The following is a 22,697-nucleotide window of genomic DNA, read 5'->3' as shown; positions in this document are numbered from 1 at the left end:
GTGGTAAGTCTAAGCAAAAGCCTCTCTGCATACCATGGCTGGGCATCACCTATAAACATAGGTCTTACCACTCTGAGAGAGTGAACATTGTCTGCACAATATGCTGTTAATTTCAGTAGTTAGAAGAGGTTTAGCTAAAAAGTGAAATTACTGAACTGAAAATTGGTTCTGTTTTACTTCAGACCAGGACAATAAGGTAGTATCGAGTCTGCAACATTAAAAAGAAAAAACCTTTCTTCCTTGTTAAGACTGTGGACAAAGTACTCGTGGAGGCTTGGAGAAATCAGATCTCTCTATTTTTCATTTACTGAGTTTTTGGCAAAAATATTAATGCATTCATATGTTAATTTAAAGTAATTGTATGACAGAGAACATTAAAGAGAATCTTTAATTATAAGATATAAGATGTAAGGATTTTTTTTATTTTCCATGTCTGAGTCAATTTCTGTAAAAGTTATTTTCCAGATGTTGCCTCTTGTGTGAGTTCAGTATTTGACTGCAAGCTTTTACTAGATGAAAAATAAATTAAGCTTTTCTTTTCATTGTGCTGTATTGTTCATTTCCATGTGCTGCTGAGTTGGTGCAACACAGATATAGCAGTAATAATTAGTATTCGGTATTCTTGTTGGAACATGTTAATTCTACAGGCCAAAACACTACAAGTTTTAGAAAAGCATAAAATAAAGTTAAAGTAGCCATAGGCTCTGTTGGTAAATATGACTAAAATTGAGAAGCTCATAATCATACTTTGTTATGCAAAAGATTTAGACCTGGCTTTTCTGATGGAAAAAATGATATAAATGTAGTCTAGTTTCTTCTGGGAAAACAATGTAGAAAATGCCAGAGACAGTGATTGCAGAATGGAAGATGTTACTGCTGTCTCGAAAGGCTGACATAGGGGAACATGTATTCTTCATAATACTGGTTTAAAATGCTCAAAATAAGCTTTCTTGTGCATAGCTCTTCAAACTAGGCACTCAGTGAAGTAAAACTTTAAAATTAGATAGTCATTTATTATTTCCTTGAAAATATCTGCACAGCAGACCTGTATGGAGGCAGTCAAAAGATCTTGCAAATCAAACTGCTTTCAAAATACTGGGGATTTTTTGTAGTTGCAGGCAACTCTTGTGGTTTCAGTAGCTAAAAAATAGTGCATTTTTGAGTAGTGGAACATTCCAGGTGGGAAGGGACAACAGGAGGTCTCTAGTCCAAAACCCCACTTAAAGCAGGATCAGCTCTGAGATCAGACTAGAATTTCAGCATTTAACTTAGTTTACTCTTAATTTTTTGCAAAATATCATCATGTTCAATATTTCTGGTACATCAAATTGTCATGAAACAGTAAGATCTTCCTCTGAAATAACTCTTTGCAAAAAGTACATCTCTTACCCAAAAGTGTGTCTGTCTTACTAAATAGTTCTCTAATTTGCTTTTAAGACATTAAACTTTTCTTTTTAGATTTTCTTTTTTTTTTTTTTTGTCTTTTTTTATGAAGTAACACTAATTTCTGGCACTGAGTGTGTAAAAAAAAATGGATTATTTCATTACTAGTAAGTATTTTATTTAAAAGAAAACATCTGATAGAATACATTGTCTGACTTGAAAGTACTCTGTGAATAGTGATTGTGCTGCAGCTCACTTCGTGCAGAAGTGCGTTAATAGAGTGCTCCTGCAAGGGTGCTGACATTTATTAGATCTTCTAAGGAGATAATGCTTTTGAACATAAGCTTCAGTCTCATACGTCTGTCATCTTTTGTCTTAATTTAACTAACAATGCAGCGTGCTGCTGGGTGATTAGGAATGGTCTACAGTGCCCAAATATTTCTGTGGTCTTCCCTTCCACACGTGGATTAGGATTTAGTATACTGCTACGCACACTTCGGAGGTCTGCAGTTCTAGCCCTAGTCAAAAGAGATATCTCTTTCCAATTATAAGAGCAGAATGAGCTTCAAAATAAGTTAATGTTTTTATTTGCATAGTTGATTGGGAAAGTTTAGAGATCACTGGGGTAGGAGATGGTTCCTAAGGGTTCTAGCAAAGTTAGTGTGAAAACCAACTAGTTATATATATATAGACCTTTTCTACATATGTAACTACTTTCATTAGCATTCTGACATTTTGTATGGTTACACAGCACCATTCCTGCTTATAAATAAATCTTTTATACCATGTAAAAACTCTTTTATACTGACGTCATTTATTCTTATGTTAATACAGGAATATGTGTGTTGGTATTAAACATCTTTATAACTTTGTCTGCAATGAGGAGGCTGTATAACCTGAGTACATTGTATATTTGAAACAAAGCAAATTTAGCACATAGACAAATCCTTTCCTGTAAGGGTTCTGTCTTTGTTTATATAAGAAGTAGGTGTTACACTGTTTTTAATACACCCTTTGTCAGGGCAATTAAGTGTTTATGGTGCTTCTTAATTTGTGTATGTTCCTTTTAAGTACTGCCTAGTGAATATTTGCAAATCAATATCCAAACAAACAAGGCATACATCCGAATACTTCATACTGCATTAATGTAGTAGCGCCTGTTAAATCCTACAGAATTCTTCTTATGAAGATTTGGACTTCTTACACTGTAACTACAGTATTGATGGCAAAACAGCATTATTTTTTTTTAAAACATGAATATTTTCTGTCTCCCAAATAGTGCCTCTTATTAATTACAAAATTGACCTTTGAGCACTCCTGTTGATACTAAAAAATCAGTGTGAGTTCAGAAGTTAGATTCCCCCCTGTTGATTTGCATTAACAAAACTGTCTTTGTTCCAGTTTTTAAGGTGTTGATTATGTCCCTGCTGATGTCATGGTCAGTAATACACTTCTGTTCTCACAGGGAGTTTATTATATTGTTGCTTTTTGGCAAAACAGAGGAGGAAAAATAGGAAGTCTCTGTGTGAGATATTTGAGTAAAAAGACACAGAAGTTTGCAAATAGAAAATAAATTATTACTTTTATAGTATAATAACACTTTAAATTCTGCAGGGATGTCACCTTTAGCCAACTATGAACATACTTAACTTATGTGAACTGTATTTTCCCCAAGATATTTTTACTTTTGAGGCTATTGACGTTAAGCATCTTCTTTCCTTTCTTTGACAGGAAATTCTGGTGATTAAAGATCATGGCAACCACAGAGGAACTGGCCCATCAAATTATTGAACAGCAAATGGGAGAGGTACATAAATTTTGAGTCCTATTTAAGAGACATTGAATAATAAAATGCAGAGACTGATATGTAAAACCCAAAACTACAAGAGAAAATAATTTTTAGTACATCCAAGGCTTCTGGAGACTCTCCCATGAAAGACTAGAAGAACTTATTATGTCCATTTTAAAGTTAGGCTGCAAAGTGTTTCTTGCCAAAGTTTGCCCCACAGAAATGGAGCTGAGGAAAATCTAGCAGTGTTTCCAGTAAGTGACTAGCTGTTCAGCTCTGCTTTTTGGGCCTGTAGTGGTCTTCAGAGAGCCCTCTGGTTGTAGAATTGCTTTGCTCACTTTCAGTTCAAAAAAATACAATCAAGAGAATTGTCAGTACGTAGCTTTTACTTTCCAATTAAGCAATTGCATCAGTTGTCATTTTTGTTTTCATGAGTAAAGGTTTGCCATGCTCTTCACTGTGAAATATTTGTTGGTGTTTGGTATAAGTCAAAAAGAAGATTGAACTCTTGTTTCTGCTAACTTTTATTTTCTGTAACCTGTGTGCAGAATCTGTGGCTGCAGCCAGAGAACTTCTGGAGATGCACAGTTTAATCACAGCAGTCTATTTAAAATCAGCACCACTTTAAATTAGATACAAGCAGTATCTTATTTATCTTAAATAAATAAGATAAGCTGGGTGGGGTGGCTGACACCCCAGAGGGCCGTGCTGCCATCCAGCGTGTCTGGAGAGCTGGGCAGAGAAGAACCTAATGAGGTTCAACAAAAGCAAGTGCAAGGTCCTGCACCTGGGGAGGAAGAATGCTAGGCACCAGTATAGGTTAGGGGCGGACCTGCTGGGAAGTAGCTCAGAGGAGAAAGATCTGGGGGTTGTGGTAGACAGTAAATTATCCATGGCCCAGCAATGTGCCCTTGTTGCCAAAAAGGCCAATGGAATCCTGGGCTGCATAGGGAAGAGTGTGGCCAGTAGGTCGAGGGAGGTCATTCTCCCCCTCTACTCTGCACTGGTGAGGCCACAACTGGAATACTGTGTCCAGTTTTGGGCTCCCCAGTTCAAGAAGGACAGGGAACTGCTGGAGCGAGTCCAGCGAAGGGCAACTAAGATGATTAAGGGCTTAGAGCATCTGCCTTACGAGGAAAGGCTGAGAGAGCTGGGACTCTAGCCTGGAGAAGAGAAGGCTGAGGGGAGACCTTATTATGGCGTACAAGTATCTAAAGGGTGGGTTGAAGGAGGATGGAGCCAGGCTCTTTTCATTGGTTCCAAGTGACAGGACGAGGGGCAATGGGCACAAGTTAGAACATAGGAAGTTCCGTTCAAATACACAGAAAAACTTCTTTACAGTGAGGGTGACAGAGCACTGGCACAGGCTGCCCAGGGAGGTTGTGGAGTCCCCTTCCCTGGAGATTTTCAAGACCCGCCTGGATGCAGTCCTGAGTAATGTGCTCTGGGCAATCCTGCTTTAGCAGGGGAGTTGGACTAGATGATCTCTAGAGGTCCCTTCCAACTCTGAAAATTCTGTGATTCTGTGAAATGGTATTTTTAGCCTGAAATATCCACTGTTCGTTTCTTGTCTAGACATGGACTTATTTTTTCAAGTAATTTTAGTTCCTGTCAGTCTTGATTTCAAATAGAAAGGGTGGGGATGAGGGCGGGATGGTTAATTCTATTCTGTATAAATTCTTACAGCTTTTATTGTTGTAGCATCTGAGTGTTGTGAAGGCTGTCTCAAAGGACATAAATGATTTATGTGATGTATGGTGTTTTCTTTCTCTCACTTGTCCTCTTTATAGGTGAGAATGGCGTGTCTAGTGTAGTTTTCTTTTGGTAATATAATTCCTTGTGGACATCTAAATAAAGCTGTATTTCCTGGGTTTTGGAGTTGTTTTTTTTTTTTGAAAGTACAGGCTCGTCAAAGGTAGCTGAAGTGTACGTTCCACTTGGAAAAGAGGATGGTATGATGATGGTGTTTAGCCTCTGTGAGGGTTGTTTCCTGATTTCCTAAGGTGATTCCATGAGATGCTGAGCTGACTTAGTATCCCAGTGCCACGGGAGAGGGAAGGTCCTTTTCGTGTTTCTTACCTTACTTAATTTCCACACTAGCAGCAAGCTAACACAGCCAAAACATATGGAAGGTTTTCTGCTTGGTTAGTGCGTTGAGTAGGGTCTGAGAAGACTCTAATGAGTACCAGAGCCAGCATAAAGGAGGTGGCTGGTAGCCCAAGGAAGGCAGGGGAGAAGATGGAGGGAGTGGAGATGCAGCACCTCAGAGAGCTGTTAGCTGTTTCTGTTCATGGTGAAACTGCAGCCTCACGGTTTTCATGGATATCATTCTGTAAGCAGTGCAGATTCAGATTTGTCCTTTAGCAAAGTTTTACGGAGCCTGAGACTGTCACATCTCTTTTGGCAGCAGTACATTCCCCAGTCCTCACTTAGTCGCTTATTCTTACGCTGTGCTAGTCTTGTTCATGTAAGCTCTATGTGTCCTTGTGTGGCGGACAAAACTGGAAAAAAAATAATTACAGGGTAGTGGAGGAAGGTCTTTTCCCTCCCGGTTGGGGTCAGTTCCCTTATCTGGTACAAGGTACAACCCAAACTGGCACATGGTTAGAAGGACTGAAAAGCATCACCCAGGGCAGTGCAAGGTGGGACTCCATAAGCCAAAATTATTGTCAAAGGTGCATGCCATGCATGAGTGTACTGCCTGAAAGGTGCGGTCGGCAAGGAAAGTGGTCTTACAGGGGTCTTCATGTAATACCATATGTTCCTACCTACCTGTGACCTACCAGCTGTAATTGCATGGTGGTGTTCCTGTTCACTGTAAGCATTGAAAACCATAGATTTTTTGAAGGTCAATGGAACTGGAGCAGTATTTTTGCTAGCATTTGTAATTCTCTTGAGTGTTGAAATAGTTTTAATTGAATTTACAAGAAAAATTTACACGAGTAGAACATGAAAGGAAAAAGACAGGTGTTCCCATTCTGAGGAGAATGGAAAGTGCTCCTGCATCTCATTGAAATAGTGGTCAGAAGTGTTCTGCGACATAGGTTTTGATTTCTTTGTTATATTAATTCTTGTTCATGAAGCATTTTAAAACACAAAATTATCATAAAGATTTTATGATGATGTTCACAAATGTGTTTTTGTTAATTTAGGGCTTTTTTGCATAAAAGCTAAACTTCTTAAAAAAAAAAAAAAAAAGAATTTATAGCCTTGCCTATGTGGAGCATTGCACAATGTTTATCTTTTCTCAGATTCTGCCAACTGCTAATCATCTTTTGCTGAGTGTGAGATAGCTCATATTTATACATCAAGATTGCATTCCTTGATTCATGCGGGGAGGTTGTCTGCCAAGAGCCTGCAGCAATCTTTTTTCTTTAATCTGTGGTTGGGTACACTAAGTATATGGTGGTTTGTTTCCACAGTCCTGCCAGGTAACAGTAACAGAGGAAAGCTATGTATTTGCCGAAACAGAGTCTATCATAGACATACAAAACACAGTTTTTAACAAATACTGCAGTTATTCTTATCAGTATTGTTTTAACTGCAATAAAAAAAATGTATTCTGTATAGAAGTAAAACTGTCAAGCTGACATTTTGTGGGGTTGAAGAGCAGTTTTACCTTACACAACATGTAGCTCGTGACATTTTAAGGGAACAAGCATAGAACCATCCTGAAATATGTAGCTTATTTTGTAAAACAAAGATAAAATTCACATAAAACTCCAAATTGCCTGTAAATCACTACGTGTACATGTCACTTGAAAGAACTGATGCAGAATTTTAGTGCTTGAAAGTATCTATTTCAAACTCTAAATGTTTCTGTATAATGAACTCTTGTATGTCATTTACTGAAGCGAAAAAGTGGATTAATTGTTTGAATATGGAAAATATTCATACTCCCGAAAAATCGGATATTTTTAGAAAGCAGTGTTCCAAAATGGCTTGGGTAGTAGTTTGACAAGCATTTCTTTTGATGCCGCTGGCAGCCTAAGCGATTCCCCCAGCAGCTTAATCCCACGCTCTCATTTGCTCTGATGTGTCTGCTTCTGAGCATTGTGGAGATCTGGATTGAAGGTTTGATCTGTGCTAAGAATAGCCTTTATTTGTCTGTCTGTTTGCTGGGCTGCTTTTTAACCTGCATCAGTGTCCTATTCCAGATCACTGAACAACTAACCGACCAGTTTTACCTACCAAGCTCAAGGGATGGGAGCGAGTAGGTTATAAGAGCTGAGACTGGTACCAAAAGTAATGCATTTTCAAGTAAAATTTCAAAATCAGCTTTTAGGCTGATGAGAGCTTGTATTTCTGCTGTAAGGGGAAGTCTTACGCACTGCTCCTTCCCCTTCTTGTGCTCACCTCCAGCTGTGTGTTCTTGCCTCCTTTCTTCTGCTGGTAGTAGCATTTACATGGTGGTGTGGTTGCAAAATCAGGACAACAGTACCTTTACTGCATATACAGATATATATTCTCTATATTGATTCTTGAGGGAGGCAGCAGTTGAAGAGGAACATTTTTATGATGGTGTAAATACTAAGAATTATTATTAGTACAGAATTGCAGGATGTTCCAGAGTTTTTCCCCTGCAAAAAGTTCAGGGAGTTACTCAGGAATTTAAGACAAAAATTTCAGTTTGAAGGTATCTGTAAACTATGAAGGCAAAATTCCTTCATACTACAAAAAGTCCAGCCTTTCTGATCAAACCTCTGTAAATAGCAGCTATAGTTCTTAATTTTTATTGACAATTTAATGAATAATATCCTCCCCCATATACCTTTGACTATAGCACATGAAGAATTTTTTAAATACCAATAATTGTTAAAGCACTTCCACAAATTGTGTCTGAGAGCATTCACACAAAGATTTATATTTGTTTTAAGATATGCTTCTTGCCAACTTCGTACATTTCATTAATTTTCTCTAACTTTCTTGATAGTTCCCCATTATAGAATTCTGTTGTTCTGTTTTTTGCTGCTTTAACAGAAGAACAGAAACAGGACAGAAAAGGCCAATTTCTGTGTTTCCACACTGAAAATTCTTTTCTCACTTTAAGTAAGCCATTAAGGTAAAAATATTTTAGTGTAAATGTAGCACAGCTATGATGAAAGGTACTGTGTTTAGTATGTGTCTCATGAACATCAACGGTAATAAATATTCAGTCTGATTGACTTAAATGGACTTGTCAACAATGAATTGTTTTACTTGATGTGTTTCTGAATTTTAAATTGGAAGGTATTTCAAAAGGGGTTTAAAACAGTGAAAGAAACAGAATTATCTAACTAGCAAAATTAAGCTATTAAATTATATTACAAGCATTTGTATTCCTTATACAGTTAAGAGTGTCAGACTTTACATTGTGTTGTGCAGAGAAAACAGAAGTTGGTGAAACCTTAAGGTTTTGTCTGTTAAGGTAGTGTATCCATCCTTAAGTATATCCATTGTCAATCCGTTATATTTGTTTCTTTTTTTTTTTTCTAGATTACCCATTCCCAGGAAGCCGTTACACAAACACTAATGGATGGGACAGCACAACGAATACAGATCGTCCCTGCAGATTCAGGCCTCTCTCTACCACAACGTATACAGGTATGCTTCCTCTGATATATTTTAAAAGCAGAGATGAACTATTATTTCTGCTGGTTTTCACATACAGTTCTTTATTTGTGTCATATTATTTGCTTGAATGTAAATATTCAGCCCTGACTGCCAGAGAACATTTCTATATAAACAGAAATAAAACATCATTCCAATGCTTCCCCTTTTTTTTCTTTTTTTCTCCTGAGAATTTTAAGATTTACAAGAAATTATAACCACTGAACAGAAAAAGACTTTTCCCAATCCTGCAATGATACTGCTTTTTAAAAGCTGAATAATTTTTAGATTTGGTAATTCAACTGAGTTGTTGGAACATTTCTACATTTTGGATCAGGGAGGGAGGGGGGAAATACTGCATTGTATCACTGATACAAGTCATGAAAGAGTGCAAGGCAACCTAATGCCTGAGAAAGATACTGGGTTTCGTTTGTCCCAACCAATGTTACATGTCCTGGTATCCTAATTTGTAGCCTGGCCAGGTAATGATCTCTAAGTTTTTGGCACGTGGGTAGTTATATTGACATAGATATGTGTATATGGAGATTGGGAGGATTTGGGAAGTGGAACTTTATCTCTTATGTTATTTTATCCCTTAAAAATCAATGCAAGTCCTTGCCAATGTTTTATTTTTAAATTCTATCCAAGAGAAAAATATCAACCACAGAATAAATTTAAAAAATATTCTCAGATATATGCTGTTGCATACAAAACCACTCTCATTTAAGTGAGCTAGCTGCTAGTATAATCTTGGCTGCTTTTTCTTTTGATGGCTTCACTCTTCAATATTTTCCCTTGTTTTTTCCTGTTTCAGTGCACTGCATCCAAGCTTTCAGCCTTCCAAGACTCTTCATAACTGCCCTACATACATGATCTTTTGTTTATTTTTATCACCCCCTACCTGTGCTTTAGTCAGGGTACCAGTCTTATCTATCCAGTAGATCTTTATGCTTTCATTTACCTCCACTCCTTTTCTACACTTTATGTACAGATGTACCTTTTATTAACTTATTTATGTCAATCAGTTAACCACCATCTCTTTATCCTCTGTTTTACTTGTCAATACCTGTATGCTATAATGTCCCTGTAGTGTGAAGCCATTTAATGTAATTTCAGCATCAGGGTCTGACTGTGGGACGATGACATATAAAACTGTGAGCCTTTATTGTTGAACAGCAGGACGGTTCTCTTGGTTCAAAGCCAGCGGCAGACTTCTAACCCATATGTGTCACCTTGTTTGTGGGGGTAGAACTACTTTTGGTTAGGCATTGTAATTACTGAAAATGTGATGAACATAGAAGAATAGTACTCCTAGGGTCAGGAACCTTTACATAGTTTTTCATCATCTCATGTAGCTGGAAGATCACTTGTTTGTAACCCAGCTACTTTGTCCTTTGTCTTTTTTCACCATGCTCGTTGATTCTTGCTTCAAAATGGATGGTGAGCACTTTGGGGCACTCTTGATAGTGTGGAACAGCCCTCAGTCGAATGACATCCTTCCTGCAACAGGCATCTACAAACATGTCACCAATATAAATAACAATAAATTAGACACGAGACAGAACTTAGAAATGAAAACATTCCTCAAAACAGAATTTATATGAAGAGTAAAATAGTTTGTAGGAACAAATACATCTCAGCAAAATGTTCAAAATAAATGTTAAATGGATTAATTTTGTGTTTATATTTTCAATATTTTTTCCCCTTTTTTTATTATTGTTAAATGCACATAAACAATTATCTGAAATCTTGAAATACAAAATCCTCAGTAAAATGTTCTTTAAAGCATGTTTCATTAGTCAACCTTTCTAGGGAATGCTAACATTTTGGTTCTCTAGGGTAAAAGTTGAATGTCACATTTGTTGTTAAACAGACGTTTGGGTTCAAAACCAGCTCTGTTGTAAACAGATTAGTCCTCTGTGTTTACAAACATTTTTTTTCCTAAAATAGAAACACAGAATTATTGAGGTATTTAATTTATTGAAATGATGTTCAGATGGAAGTCAAAACTTATTAGTGGACAAGGCTTAAAAGCACTAAAGGAAAATACTGTCCTCCATTATCATCAGGGTGCTTCAATGAAATACATGGGAGAAGTGAATTTTTTAAACAGACAATCCTGAATTAATATATTCCTGTTCTGTAACATGATCCCTTTAGCAGCATTGAGTTTCAGATTGTTAAGAAATGTAATGTGTTGTCACTGAGCCCTGATGGATTCCCTTGAGAAGATAAGTGGGTTTCTTTTTCCCTCTGATTATTTTTTCCTCTTATCTCAACATTTAGGTACTGCAAGTTGTTATACTTTGGTGGACTGCTCCACTTTCAGAGTCCCAGTGCAATTTAGGTGAAGTTTTTGTCGGTATATGGCCATAAGAGGTCAGCTGCAGACAGACTGTGCTTAATTGTTTAAACTGCTTTCTCTTATGCCTCTGTCAAATGCTTGACAGCTGCAGAAACCATTTGTGCGGATTGGATAGCTTTGTATGAATTTTAACATAACACTCTACCTACTATATCATGCAGTGGAAACTACATTGGCATCCCCCTAGAATCGCAGGAAGCCAATTGAAGAATTGGGACAATATTTGTTAAATAGGAGGTGAAGTGAATTGTGTGAAGTAGCAATGGTTCTTCTGCCTAGCCTACTGTCCTGCTGTATTTTTCTACGTGTATATACTTTTAAAAAATGTAAAGCTGGACTATAGTATGAAAGCAGCTAATTTAGCGTATATATCCAAAAATTAATTTCAACTGTAGTTCAAATTTGTATCTTCGCTGTTTGGGACATGCTGTATTTCGAGTTAGTTTTATATTATATTTTGTATAAACCTAACTAGATAAAGTATTTGCCTTTTTTTGATGTACATAGAGTTGCACTTTTAAGTTCTGACAGTGAGACAGATTTTTGATAAGAGTATCTTAAAGAGCAGGTCTGGAAATTCAAGAAACAGCACAGTACTCTATGTTTGCCTTTTGTACATGCATGCACCCTCTTGCAGATAACATGCATATATATGATTTCTCCTGATCCCAATAAAGTAGATGTGTTTGGAGAGAAGGGGAAGGGAACATCAGCTACTTTGAAAATACCCAGAAATGACACAGGAGAAATAAAGGTTGTAAAATGAAGAAAAATGGAATGGAAGGAGAAAGTTAAGCAAGGAAGGGAATTACAAGGGCAAGGAAGTTTACCTTCTAGAGAATATGGAACCAACATAAAGGAATTGAAAGGAGAAATAAGGGACTGCTGTAGTCACTTGTGGCCCTGGACTTGTGGCTGTCTGAGAAAAGTGAATGGAAATCCCTCTATTAATTATGTTGGTGACTATTGTGAAGTTTTTGTGTTGTCTTCCCACCCTACATCCCAAATCTCACGATAATTTATGTTCTTTTCTTATATCTTTAGCATCTGGAATATTATCATTTTGCCTGGACTTCTCTCTTAACTGAGATTTTAATTGCGTTTTGCAGAGAAAAATTGAAAATTGACCCATACAAACGTTAATAGCAAAAGGCTACCAGAAAGGAGTGCATTCCTTTTGTATATTTTGAAACTTGTAATTCCTGAATATTTGAAAGTGGCAATATTGATTTATAACTGCTGAAATTAGACTTTCAGTAATTTCTATCTCTTGCTGCTTATCTTTTTAAAACCAGTTTTTTGAAACAAATGTAAGTATATTGAACATTTAGAGGAAGTAATAAGCTAGTTGTGAAGGTGGAGTAGCAAAGTAGATAAAGACTTGTGTGAAATTAGGCCTCATTCAGTTTCTTTGTACCCATTCTCCACCTAGAAAATATAATAAATATTACTGCCCTAATTACATGAAACTGATTATGATAAGTGTTAGATCGTGAAATAAATAATTTCATCAGTAATAACTGACAAAATGTTAGAGATGGATAGATAGACGTAAATGTTTGGTTATCGGTAAAAAAGAATATTTATTGATCTGTAATTCATAAGTATTTTGCAGGAAAAATTCTTTGTAGGATGATTCTCTATAGTCTCTAGAATAAACCAGGCAGTTTTCTGTATAGGCATTTTGATGGAGAAGGGCAGGAATGAGTGAAAGTGAGATTTATAATGGAAGGTATATGGAATCTTGATTATTTTCTCTGAGGATTATAATCTCCCAACAAAGTTGGCAAAAAATGGACTTTAGTGAACGATTATTTAATATAGTTCTGCTGTATTTGTGCTTGAAAATAGGAATAAAACGAAAAAAAACCAGTCTGTAGGTCTGTTCTTGATTATGAAATGAAACATGAAAATACGCTTTTCCTTTTAAAAAAGAAAAAATGGCAGGGAGAGAGATTCTGTTTTACTTATTTTATTTAGGAATATATATGTTAAAAAAAAGCCCCCCCCAAAAAAAGAAGCCTAAAATGTATATACAGGTGCAACAAGATTATTGCTTTTCTTGCTGTTTGATGCTTATTTTTTTCATTTGGAAGTCTACATTTGTGGTTTTTAGGAAGCTTCTTGTTAAGCAGCCAAATCTTGGAGGTGCTAAGCATTCACGTAGTATGCAGTGAGTTCAAGAGTTAAGATCTCTCAGGGTCCTAGGGCTGAGCGACAGATCTATCGAATACTGGGTGCTAGAATTTTCAAGGGTTTCAGCAGTGTTGTAAAAGCATGGGCCAATTGTAAAACTTGAGTATAAATTCAGGTTTTGACTTCAGACACTCTTGATTGAAGTGTTTCAAAAACAGTGGAAATCCAAGGTTTTGCCTGAGTTTACTTCACTCTTGTGTGACAGAGGGGAAGACGATCTGCTTCACAAATGTCAAAGGCAAAATTCCCGTTTTCTTCAAGTGCCCAGATTGGGCCCCAAAGGTGAACTTAAATTACCATAACAATTTGAGATAAATGTATTATTAGATTGTCACAGATCAGCAGACGGGCCAGAAGATTCAGATTGTTACAGCACTTGATCAGAGCTCAGCAGGCAAGCAGTTCATCTTAACAAATCATGATGGCTCTACCCCAAGCAAGGTGATCCTTGCCAGACAAGATTCCACTCCAGGAAAAGTTATCCTAGCAACTCCAGATGCTGCAGGTGTCAACCAACTGTTTTTTGCATCCCCTGATATATCTGCACAACACATCCAGGTAGATAATCCACTTTATTTCGTAATTTTGGTTCAAATGGGATAAGAAGAGATGTTTTATTTCCAAATATGTCTGTCTGGTTTCTCCTTTTTTGAGGGTTCTTTTTAATGGTATACTTTTCCTTGCACTAGGACTCAGCATGGATAATTAGAAATTATAAAGAAAACCCTTTTTTTAATTTATTGTTTTTAAAATTTATACCCTGGCTCATGACATTAGAAAGAATACTGTTATTTTTATCATTATTTCCAGCTCCTGCCATACCATCAGTCCTTCTTTATTTCTGCTTCATTGCCTCTCTATCTGTTTTCATGTATTGTTGAAAAACATACCCTTTTCTCCATTGTCTTTATCACTTAACATTTCCTTCTGCTTGTTTTCCTTTTTGTATGCTGTTGTAATTACTGTTCAGCTTTGTGAACTGTACTCCAAGGTAGTTTGTCAGAGAGAATATTTGGTAGGGAAGGACATTACTCAGTGGGGGGCAGGGGAATCACACTAAATATTTTGGGTTTACTAAATATTTTGGGTTTACTAATGTGAGATTGTAACTAGGCAGGTTTGTAACTCCCTAGACTGGTCCCCAGTGCGCCTTACACCCATGCACATTGTATGTGCAGCTTCATTAGTCCTCACCCTCCAACTTACAGACTTTCTGCCCCATATCCTCCCCTGGCAAGGATGGGATGGCACTGATGAGAAGAACATGCACGGAAGACTTGGGACATGCGAGCTCCTTCAGCCTGAAGCAGATTACTGCACTCCAGCTATAGCGTAGTTATTGCATATTGTTTACTCATGTACGTTCATGCTGCTATTAAAATTCATCAGTGTGGTAGGCCAGGCAACACTGGGATAGCTACTGTCCATTTAGTCCAGTGTCTTACACTTAAATGATGGCCAGGAACAGTTGCTTAAGGAAAAATATTAAAAACTGGTGAGGTAAATAATGGTCATTCTGAGCATATCCTTTCACTTCCATTAGCTGATGATTTAGAGCAACCTCCTGATTTGGAGACTGAGAGAGACCATCACAGTTGATAGCTGCCACTAAAGTTTAACAACCTGTTCTGTTACTTATATGGACCATATATGCTTTGGTCTGCGTAATATCCTATAGTATAATTGTATGTTGTGCAAAGAATACTTTAGTTGATGTGATCTTCTGAGACAAGTATTTTTTAATTAGGTGTCTCCCGCACTGTAAGAAACAGCTATAAAGGATCCTATTGTTTTTATAAATCACTATTTATATCCTCTTTCAAGTAGTCTCTTTTCAACTGAAGACCCCTTTTTCATTTGTGCTTATCTGGGAGCCAGGCCACTACTCTGATTTGCTACCCACATGTTGTGTAAGCCTGAAACATATCTCTGTATTGCACATTTTTTTTTGAAATTCACAAATCTTGGCAAATGGACTTCCAAGGTACTTGCTTCAAAGAATTTGATTGTTATGAATAGGGGAGCAGTAGCAAAAGCCAATCCTATTGAGAGGCACTTAACCATGTTTAGTGGTATCATACACTTTGTATTTTAGGTAAACCTCAACAAAAATATAAACCAGTGGGATATGTTTGAAGTAATCCATATAAAAAATTATTTTCAAAAACAACTTAAGAGATGAGAAGTGTGCCGCACTGGTTTAAAAAGCAAAATCCAGGAATAGAGGAAGTCTGGACAAAAAAAATAGAAAGCTCTAATTCTGATTGTACAGTTCAAGCAAAATAGGTTAGTTTGAGAGGCAGCAGTATTCTGTCACTTTAGTTATATTGTATGTATGGGTAGAGATGTCTTTTTTCCACTTAAAGTTCATGAAATACAAAGTACCATCCATTTGTTGTTCAACTGCATCCTCTTTGGGATCTTTCATATCTTCTCCCCTAAATGATCTTTTCTTGTGCAATTTCACCTTTTTCTCATTTTTCTGTTACCTTCACTTGAAATTCCTATTCATTGGCTCTGCAAAAAACCTCTCCTTTATTGCATCTTGTCTTTACATTGACTCACTTGGCGAGGCCCTTTCTCCCATCATCTATTTTACCTTCAGTGGCTCTTCTTCATGTTAATAATAATTTTTTATTCTTCATGTTAAAGGTCAGTTAATGAGTTCTCCGAGTCTGGGATTTTTATCTCCTTGTGGGCCTAATTCTGTAGTCCTTCCTTATGTGGAACTTTCCATTTCAGTGCAGGTTTCATTTAGGGAAGGACTTAGAATTTGTCTATATATATTTCATATAATATCGTAAAAATACATACTGTTCATAATGGAGATTAGGAAGGAATGAAAGTTTAATATTCTTCTAACTCATCAATATTATTTTTCTTAAAAGATGTTATATTAAAAGAAAACCTAATAGATTAATCTGTGAGACAGTATTGTTAACAAAGGCTAGCTAGAAAGAAGTATGCTTCTTAAATGTTCCCGTATATATCATCTATACTGTCTTCCAAACTTCCTTAAAAAGTGATTTCTTAATTTTCTCTATAGAAGACAGGGTACTTTCTCTTTTGGTAAGTTATCTTTCTTGTTATCAGAGGTCCTGTTTTGTATATGCAAAGCAAGAATGAGAGAGTCTGGCAACTATAATCTCTTTTTAATGGGAAGAATAATTTTTTCTTTTCTGCTTTACATAATTGTCAAGATGATGTTTGGTTGTTAACTCATGATATGTGTGTTCCTTTTTTAAATTTAATTTTTGCAGTGCTTTATTTATGTCTCAGTGGGGTAGAGTTTTTAAAGATCAAATGGAAGGCAATAGCACCTACCCTGTAGTGCTGGTTTTCTAATATTATGTGCTTAATGAAGCTTCGCAGGTACCAGAGATAAATGAATGAGACAAGACAAGAATACTGTAATAATGTCAAACTGTTACTGAAAGCCAAACTATATACCACTTTATAGGTTATGGTAGTGTCCAGAGTACATTTTCTGTTGATCCATTTATGTATAATATAAAAGAAGGCGTTAATAAACGTTAATGTAGATGCAGTAGCCTTTACACAGGATTTTTTGTTCCATCTGTTTAATGGTTCAGTCTCTTTTGTACTATGAACAAGTCATTAGGATATAAATACAAACTTGAACAAAAGGTAGGAGTATGCAGATGCTAAATGTTTTTCAAAACGTCAGTCCATTTTGCATAATAGTATTTAGATAAATGAAATCTTGAATTCTTTTCAGAAATATTACAAGTAAAACTTTTGTTCCATCCTGAAAAGGAGCACAGTGGCATGGCAGGTAGCTCCTTTGTGTCTGTGAAGACTGTAAAATGTAGTCAAGAAAACCTTATACTTTGTAGATTTGGTTCCCTCTCTGAGAGAAAAACCACAAGCATGAGATATATTTTAATCTTTCTTGATGGTAAGACAAAGAAAAATTAAATTATTTCACACTTTTTTTCCAGATTTTAACAGACAACTCCCCCAATGAACAGGGCCTAAATAAAGTGTTTGATCTGTGTGTTGTATGTGGAGACAAGGCATCAGGTATTTACTTTCTTCTTTCTCTTTTTTTTTTTTTTAAGGCAGTGCAACTTAGTAAAAGCAATTTAAAATTCTTCTGAAGCTATATAACAATTAGCATGTATATACATATATATCTATGCATGCATGAACAGAAAGGATACACTACTCTTTCGGTGCAGAATTATGCTAAATGGTACTCTTGTGTTCATGGGTGGGATTTATTATTGGTTTACATCATAAATGTAATGTTTTCTACCTGATATTTTTTGCTTTTTTTTCTTAGGCTGATGCATTTTTTTCTGTTCTAAAATTCTCGTTGATAAAATTACTTAAGCAACAATGTTGAGAGTTTTTTCTTCCTTAAAATAAGGTCATGCAGTGAACTTTGTTATTGTTGACAGGTTCTCTTAAAATATATGAGAAACCTGTTCATTATTTTAAATATGAAACCAGTAGGCAAGGAAGACTTTGCAAGTATATGAAAGAATTGCTAATATGAAGTCTGTGCAGGACAGCTGGTTATTTGAAGAATCATTATTAAAATTGTAAAAATGCATTATAGTTCCAGTCAAAAGCAGGTTTAAGAATGGTATATTCATATATTGCCAAAGTAGAGTGCTAAGGTAAGAAAAGAAAAATGTTTCATGCACTGAATTTTATGTAATGTTATTAAGAGACTGGAAAGAAATCCAGTGGAAGCAGTGCACTGGAGAACTCTGTCTACCACATTCCCTTTGCATGTGCGCCTGCCATCAGATGTTCCAGATCTGTCAGTTGGAATTACTGAGCGGATGTCTTCTTTTTTATTAAAAAAAAAAAAAGAGAGAGAAATACAAGGGCTGTTCCTCAACATAGTTTAGCTGAAAGCTCCTTTTTCTTTGCACTTTCTTTGCTACAGAAGATAATGGGGTGTAAAGAGATGAGACATTTACCTTTGCTCTTTACTCACTTAGATAAAATTAGTCTAAGTAGGGAAGTGATTGCTCCATTAGAAGATTCTTATGGTTTGTCAGTGAAGTCTGTATGATGGACCTCCAGTAATATCAACATATGACAGCTGCAGTTAAATGCTCCTTTTGGGAAGTGATGGGAATAAAGTGTATAAAGATGGGGGGCCAGGGGGAAGAAGTAGGTAGTGTTAGGATATCATAATGAGAAGTAGTAGGATGGGGAGCAAGCTTCCTAGAAAACAAAACCAATTAAAATTTTTCTACTGCGGCCAAGTTTAGCATTAAAAATATAGTTCCTAGAGCTCTAAATTCACCCATCGCAAAGGAAATTTCTGCCAAACATAAGGCAAAGATCTGGTTGGTCTGCTCCAACTGGCAAGACTCCTCTGGCTCCCCAGTGGAGGGCTGCAGTATTCCTTGAGAGGCTGGAGGTCCCAGGAGGTATTCCTCCTGTTCTGGCCCAGGGATATGGAGCAGTGGTAGTGAATTTGGGGAGAGTGCCATGTTTCCCTGAGCAGCTGCAGGTTCTGGGGAGCCTCCTGTGTGACAAGTACCATCATGCAAACTGCTTTGCGGACACCTCCAAGCTGGAGTCCAAAAAGCTACATCAAAGAGTAGGTGAAGAAGCAGTGCCGGTGCTTTGCGGGATGGATATTAAGTATTCACATTCCTGCTGCTGTTAAAATGTTTCGCTTAGTAATATTCTTTTAATATATATGGTGCTTTGTTAATGTCACATTTTAATAGTGCGGTAATATGGTTGTGATAAAGGAATCTAGAAAACCTACTAGAAACATCAGGCAGACGAGATTGATGTATCTAAAAAGAAGTTTGTGAGGAGTAAGGAAAGAATCTAAAAATATATTTTCCCTTAAGTTAGGTCATATTTGAGATTTATTTCTGTAAGGTGCCCTACTTAGTTCAAAGAGCAGCCTTAGTGCCTACACTGTATTTTGAGTTTGTCGGTTATCTTTGGGTTTGGACTTTTTTTTTTTCTTCAGGATCATAGAATTGAAATTGTTGGAATTGCCAAGCACGCCTTGATCAAAACCAGTACTTTTTAGTGATATTTGTATTTTGTGGAATGACAGAATCAAAACAATTTACTTCTGAAAAATAATTTTCAAACTTGACTTTTTTTCTGTAAGGTGGATATACTATATAGTATATGCATATAGTACTATAGAAAATTGTATATGTTAGTATCATATATTAGAAAATTCAAAGAACTGATTTTTTAAAAAAAATTATTTAGCTATTTTAGATTATTCTTTCATTGAAGTTTTAGTGAAAGAACCCTTACCATTAACCTGTTAGGAGAATGAAAGGTGAAAGTAAAGCTTTGAAGTGATTACTTACTGCTGTCAAATGCCATGTTTGCGCTTTCCATGGTTCCATTAGATTTAATGCATACAATTTCAACAGCTGAATTTGTAATGAGCAATAACGGCTTGACTGTAGGGACATTTTTTAAAAATTGCTAAAGACTGTATAAATTAAAAGAGTTTCTCCTATGTTCTTGCTAACCTGTTTTCTTAGCTTTTTTTTAACACTGCTGTCAACAGCTTCACCAAGAATTTAATAAGCAACTTGCCTATTTGTAAAGTCTGTCCTGTTTAAGTGCTTTGAACTAGAAAAATGGTTCACTTGCCTGTATTGTTTTATAGCCACGATATATGCTAAGATCTGTAAACTATGGGGAAAAGAACTGTTCTTTTTATGGGTAAAATAGCAAATACTTTCTTTTTCAATAAATAGAAACTCAAAAAAAATATCGCAGTATAAAATTAATGTTGTGGTTTATATTGTTCTGTAACTAGGGCGTCACTATGGAGCAGTAACTTGTGAGGGATGCAAAGGATTCTTTAAAAGGAGTATACGGAAGAATTTAGTTTATTCGTGCCGAGGAACAAAAGACTGTGTCATTAACAAACACCACCGGAATCGATGTCAGTACTGTAGGCTGCAGAGATGCATCGCATTTGGGATGAAGCAAGATTGTAAGTCTGAATTAATGTAACTTACTTTAGCTGGCAGCTATGTTAAAGTTTGTGCTACAAAATATATGCTTTGTATTAATACAAATTGTTATCTTGCTTTTACATTTTTAAATCATTGTATCTTTTTCCTTTATAGAATTGTAGAAGTTTGATGTATCAGAAGTTTTCAAGCGTGCATATTGCTCAACAAACTTAATAAGCACATTGCATGTGGTAAAAGTGAATGATTTGTTAATTTCTAGGTGGCAAATGTCTAAGTATGTCTCCATCTTCGGTTTTTATACATGCAGTTCAATTGTTCTATGTGTAAATTAAGCTACTGAGCATTTGAATCCTTCTACCTTCTTGTCACTTTTTCCACAACGGAGATTGCTGGCAATTGCTGCAACGCTCTGCAGAGCCAGTTGTTCACAAAGCAGAGATCTGTAGTGATCTAGAGTTCAGTTCTTACCAATTCCCAAAGATTTCAAGTTCCTTTTTAGATTTCCATACATTGGATGTAGTGATATTGCAATACCACAGCAGTATCATCAGAGTACTAAATATGCAGAAAATCGATCAATACACAAATTTTTCAGCCCTGATACTGCAACGCTGTTGCTATACGCACAATATTAGTCTTGTGCTCTGTTCTCTGCCATCCAGCTGTATTTTGCTGACCCTCTTGAGCCTCTGTGGACATTCCCCTCCTTACAGCCCTGCTTCTGTCAGCAGAAACCAGTAAAGTTTTTCCAGCACAGAGGAAATTAATTCAGAAAGGGAGGAGAAGCTGGGGCGGTGAAAGGGGATCTTTATCCCTTTCCCTCTTATTCAGCTGGCAGTACTTTGCCCCTCCACAGAAGACTTTTCAAGCAGAACAAAATTGCTGGGGTTGGGGGTCAGAAGGTAGGAAAAGAATCTCTGGGTCATGGGGGAATACTGAGCAGAGGAGAGGATTGTTTTGGGATAAGAAATCTCATTCCTCAGTGGAGTGGGGAGAGAAAGGAAAACTCAGCTCCTTCCCTAGGGTTATTTGTCCCCTGAAGAAGTCTTGTTCCTTTCTCAGCAAACTCAGATCCAGCTAGTGAGCACAGGGTTAGCAAAGGAAGATAGAAGACTTTTTTGCCTCCATCTTCCACCCTTTCAAAGCACCATTTGTGGGCTACGGGATGGCTTTAATGGAATTGTCAATACTTGATGATATTATGATATTTGGTTTTATGATATTTATCAATGTAAAAATTTGAGTCGCATCACAGTCTACTGCTAACTTGAGAGCTTTTCAATTTTTTTCTTTAGTTACATGTTTTCCGAAACTGTGTAATTGAAGAAAAAACAAGTTAGGTTTTTTTCCTATTTGCTTTTGTGTTTCAAAATCATGAACATTCAGGATTCTTTTTATAGGCTTAAATAGTTTCTATGCACAGTACAACATTAAAGAGGCTCTGCTAGCCAGTAATCAGTGCTTATCAGGCTGGTGAATTGAATTTTAAATTATGTATAGGCCTGGTTTGTCACTCTCTTTCAGAATCTTATTCTGATCTATAAAATGACTTGCACCACTTTAAATTTGTGGAGGAACAACTTATCGCGTATTTTTTAAAAATTTGTCCTTTGTAAATACCTTTTATTAATTCAGTTTTGTATGAAGTGTTGTGTTACTGTTATCTTATTTTTCCAGAAATTAATTTTTTCTTTTAAACTTTTAAATTCAAACTGTAAACTGGTTTCTTGTGGCTTTATTCCACAGAGCTAGAGAGTTCCCCATAGGTTATAATACTGTAAGTTTCATTTTAGTGTTCTCTAATCCATCCAAAGCAAGGTGATGGATCTGTAGGCTATAGCCCAGATTCATTCCACCTAGTTTCACTGAGCTATTCAAATTAAAATCTGCTTCTTCTCTGAAGCCAGTGATTGTGGTTCAGAATGTCGCCCAGTTCTTAAATGGTCTGCACTGAACTTTGTGAATGTCCGTTTCCCTCTGTATTGTCTAAGGTCCTAACTTGAGAAGCTTCTTTAAGTGCATAAAGTTATGTGGCATCGAAAAGGGTACAGTGAGTCCTTTATGAATGAACTGAAAGTGTGGGACAGTGAAATTGAGAGAAGGAGAAGCGGTAAGCTTCCACTTAAAAATCCAAATTAAAAATAAGGTACAAGGGGATTTCTCCCTTAATTGTAACTTGAAAAATTTAGTGTCTATATGTTTGCTCTCAGACTTTGACTACTACATCATTTCATTAAGAACAAATCTAATTGGTGTGTTGTTTTTTACCCAAGTTACTCAATTATTGGTTATGGGATATTTTTTTTTTCATTCTTTTCAGAATTATTATTAAAATTGCACATTAAATAAAGAGAGGGAAAAAAAGGGTATTTCTTAGTCTGTAATTTGGGATGTGACTTAATAGTTGCATATTGTTTTG

The 22,697-nt window shown here is 36.3% G+C and overlaps 1 protein-coding gene across 1 annotated transcript in view; it reads left to right on the top strand.

Moving 5' to 3' along the window:
• Positions 1 to 3,136: 3,136 nt before the first annotated feature.
• Positions 3,137 to 22,697, top strand: part of NR2C1 (nuclear receptor subfamily 2 group C member 1) — a gene marked incomplete at its 5' end in the record, with an annotated part of 38,863 nt that continues 19,302 nt past the window's right edge. Inside the window, 5 exons of the mRNA XM_082493389.1 lie at positions 3,137 to 3,190; positions 8,648 to 8,755; positions 13,650 to 13,880; positions 17,285 to 17,366; positions 20,116 to 20,295. Of these exons, the coding sequence (XP_082349515.1) occupies positions 3,137 to 3,190; positions 8,648 to 8,755; positions 13,650 to 13,880; positions 17,285 to 17,366; positions 20,116 to 20,295 (655 nt within the window). The remainder of the gene's footprint in view (positions 3,191 to 8,647; positions 8,756 to 13,649; positions 13,881 to 17,284; positions 17,367 to 20,115; positions 20,296 to 22,697) is intronic.

This window comes from Vanellus vanellus, assembly GCF_965231255.1.
Source record: "Vanellus vanellus genome assembly, chromosome: 1".
Taxonomy (NCBI): domain Eukaryota; kingdom Metazoa; phylum Chordata; class Aves; order Charadriiformes; family Charadriidae; genus Vanellus; species Vanellus vanellus.
Note: the sequence above shows the minus strand (reverse complement) of the source record. Positions and strands in the feature narration are given on the sequence as shown.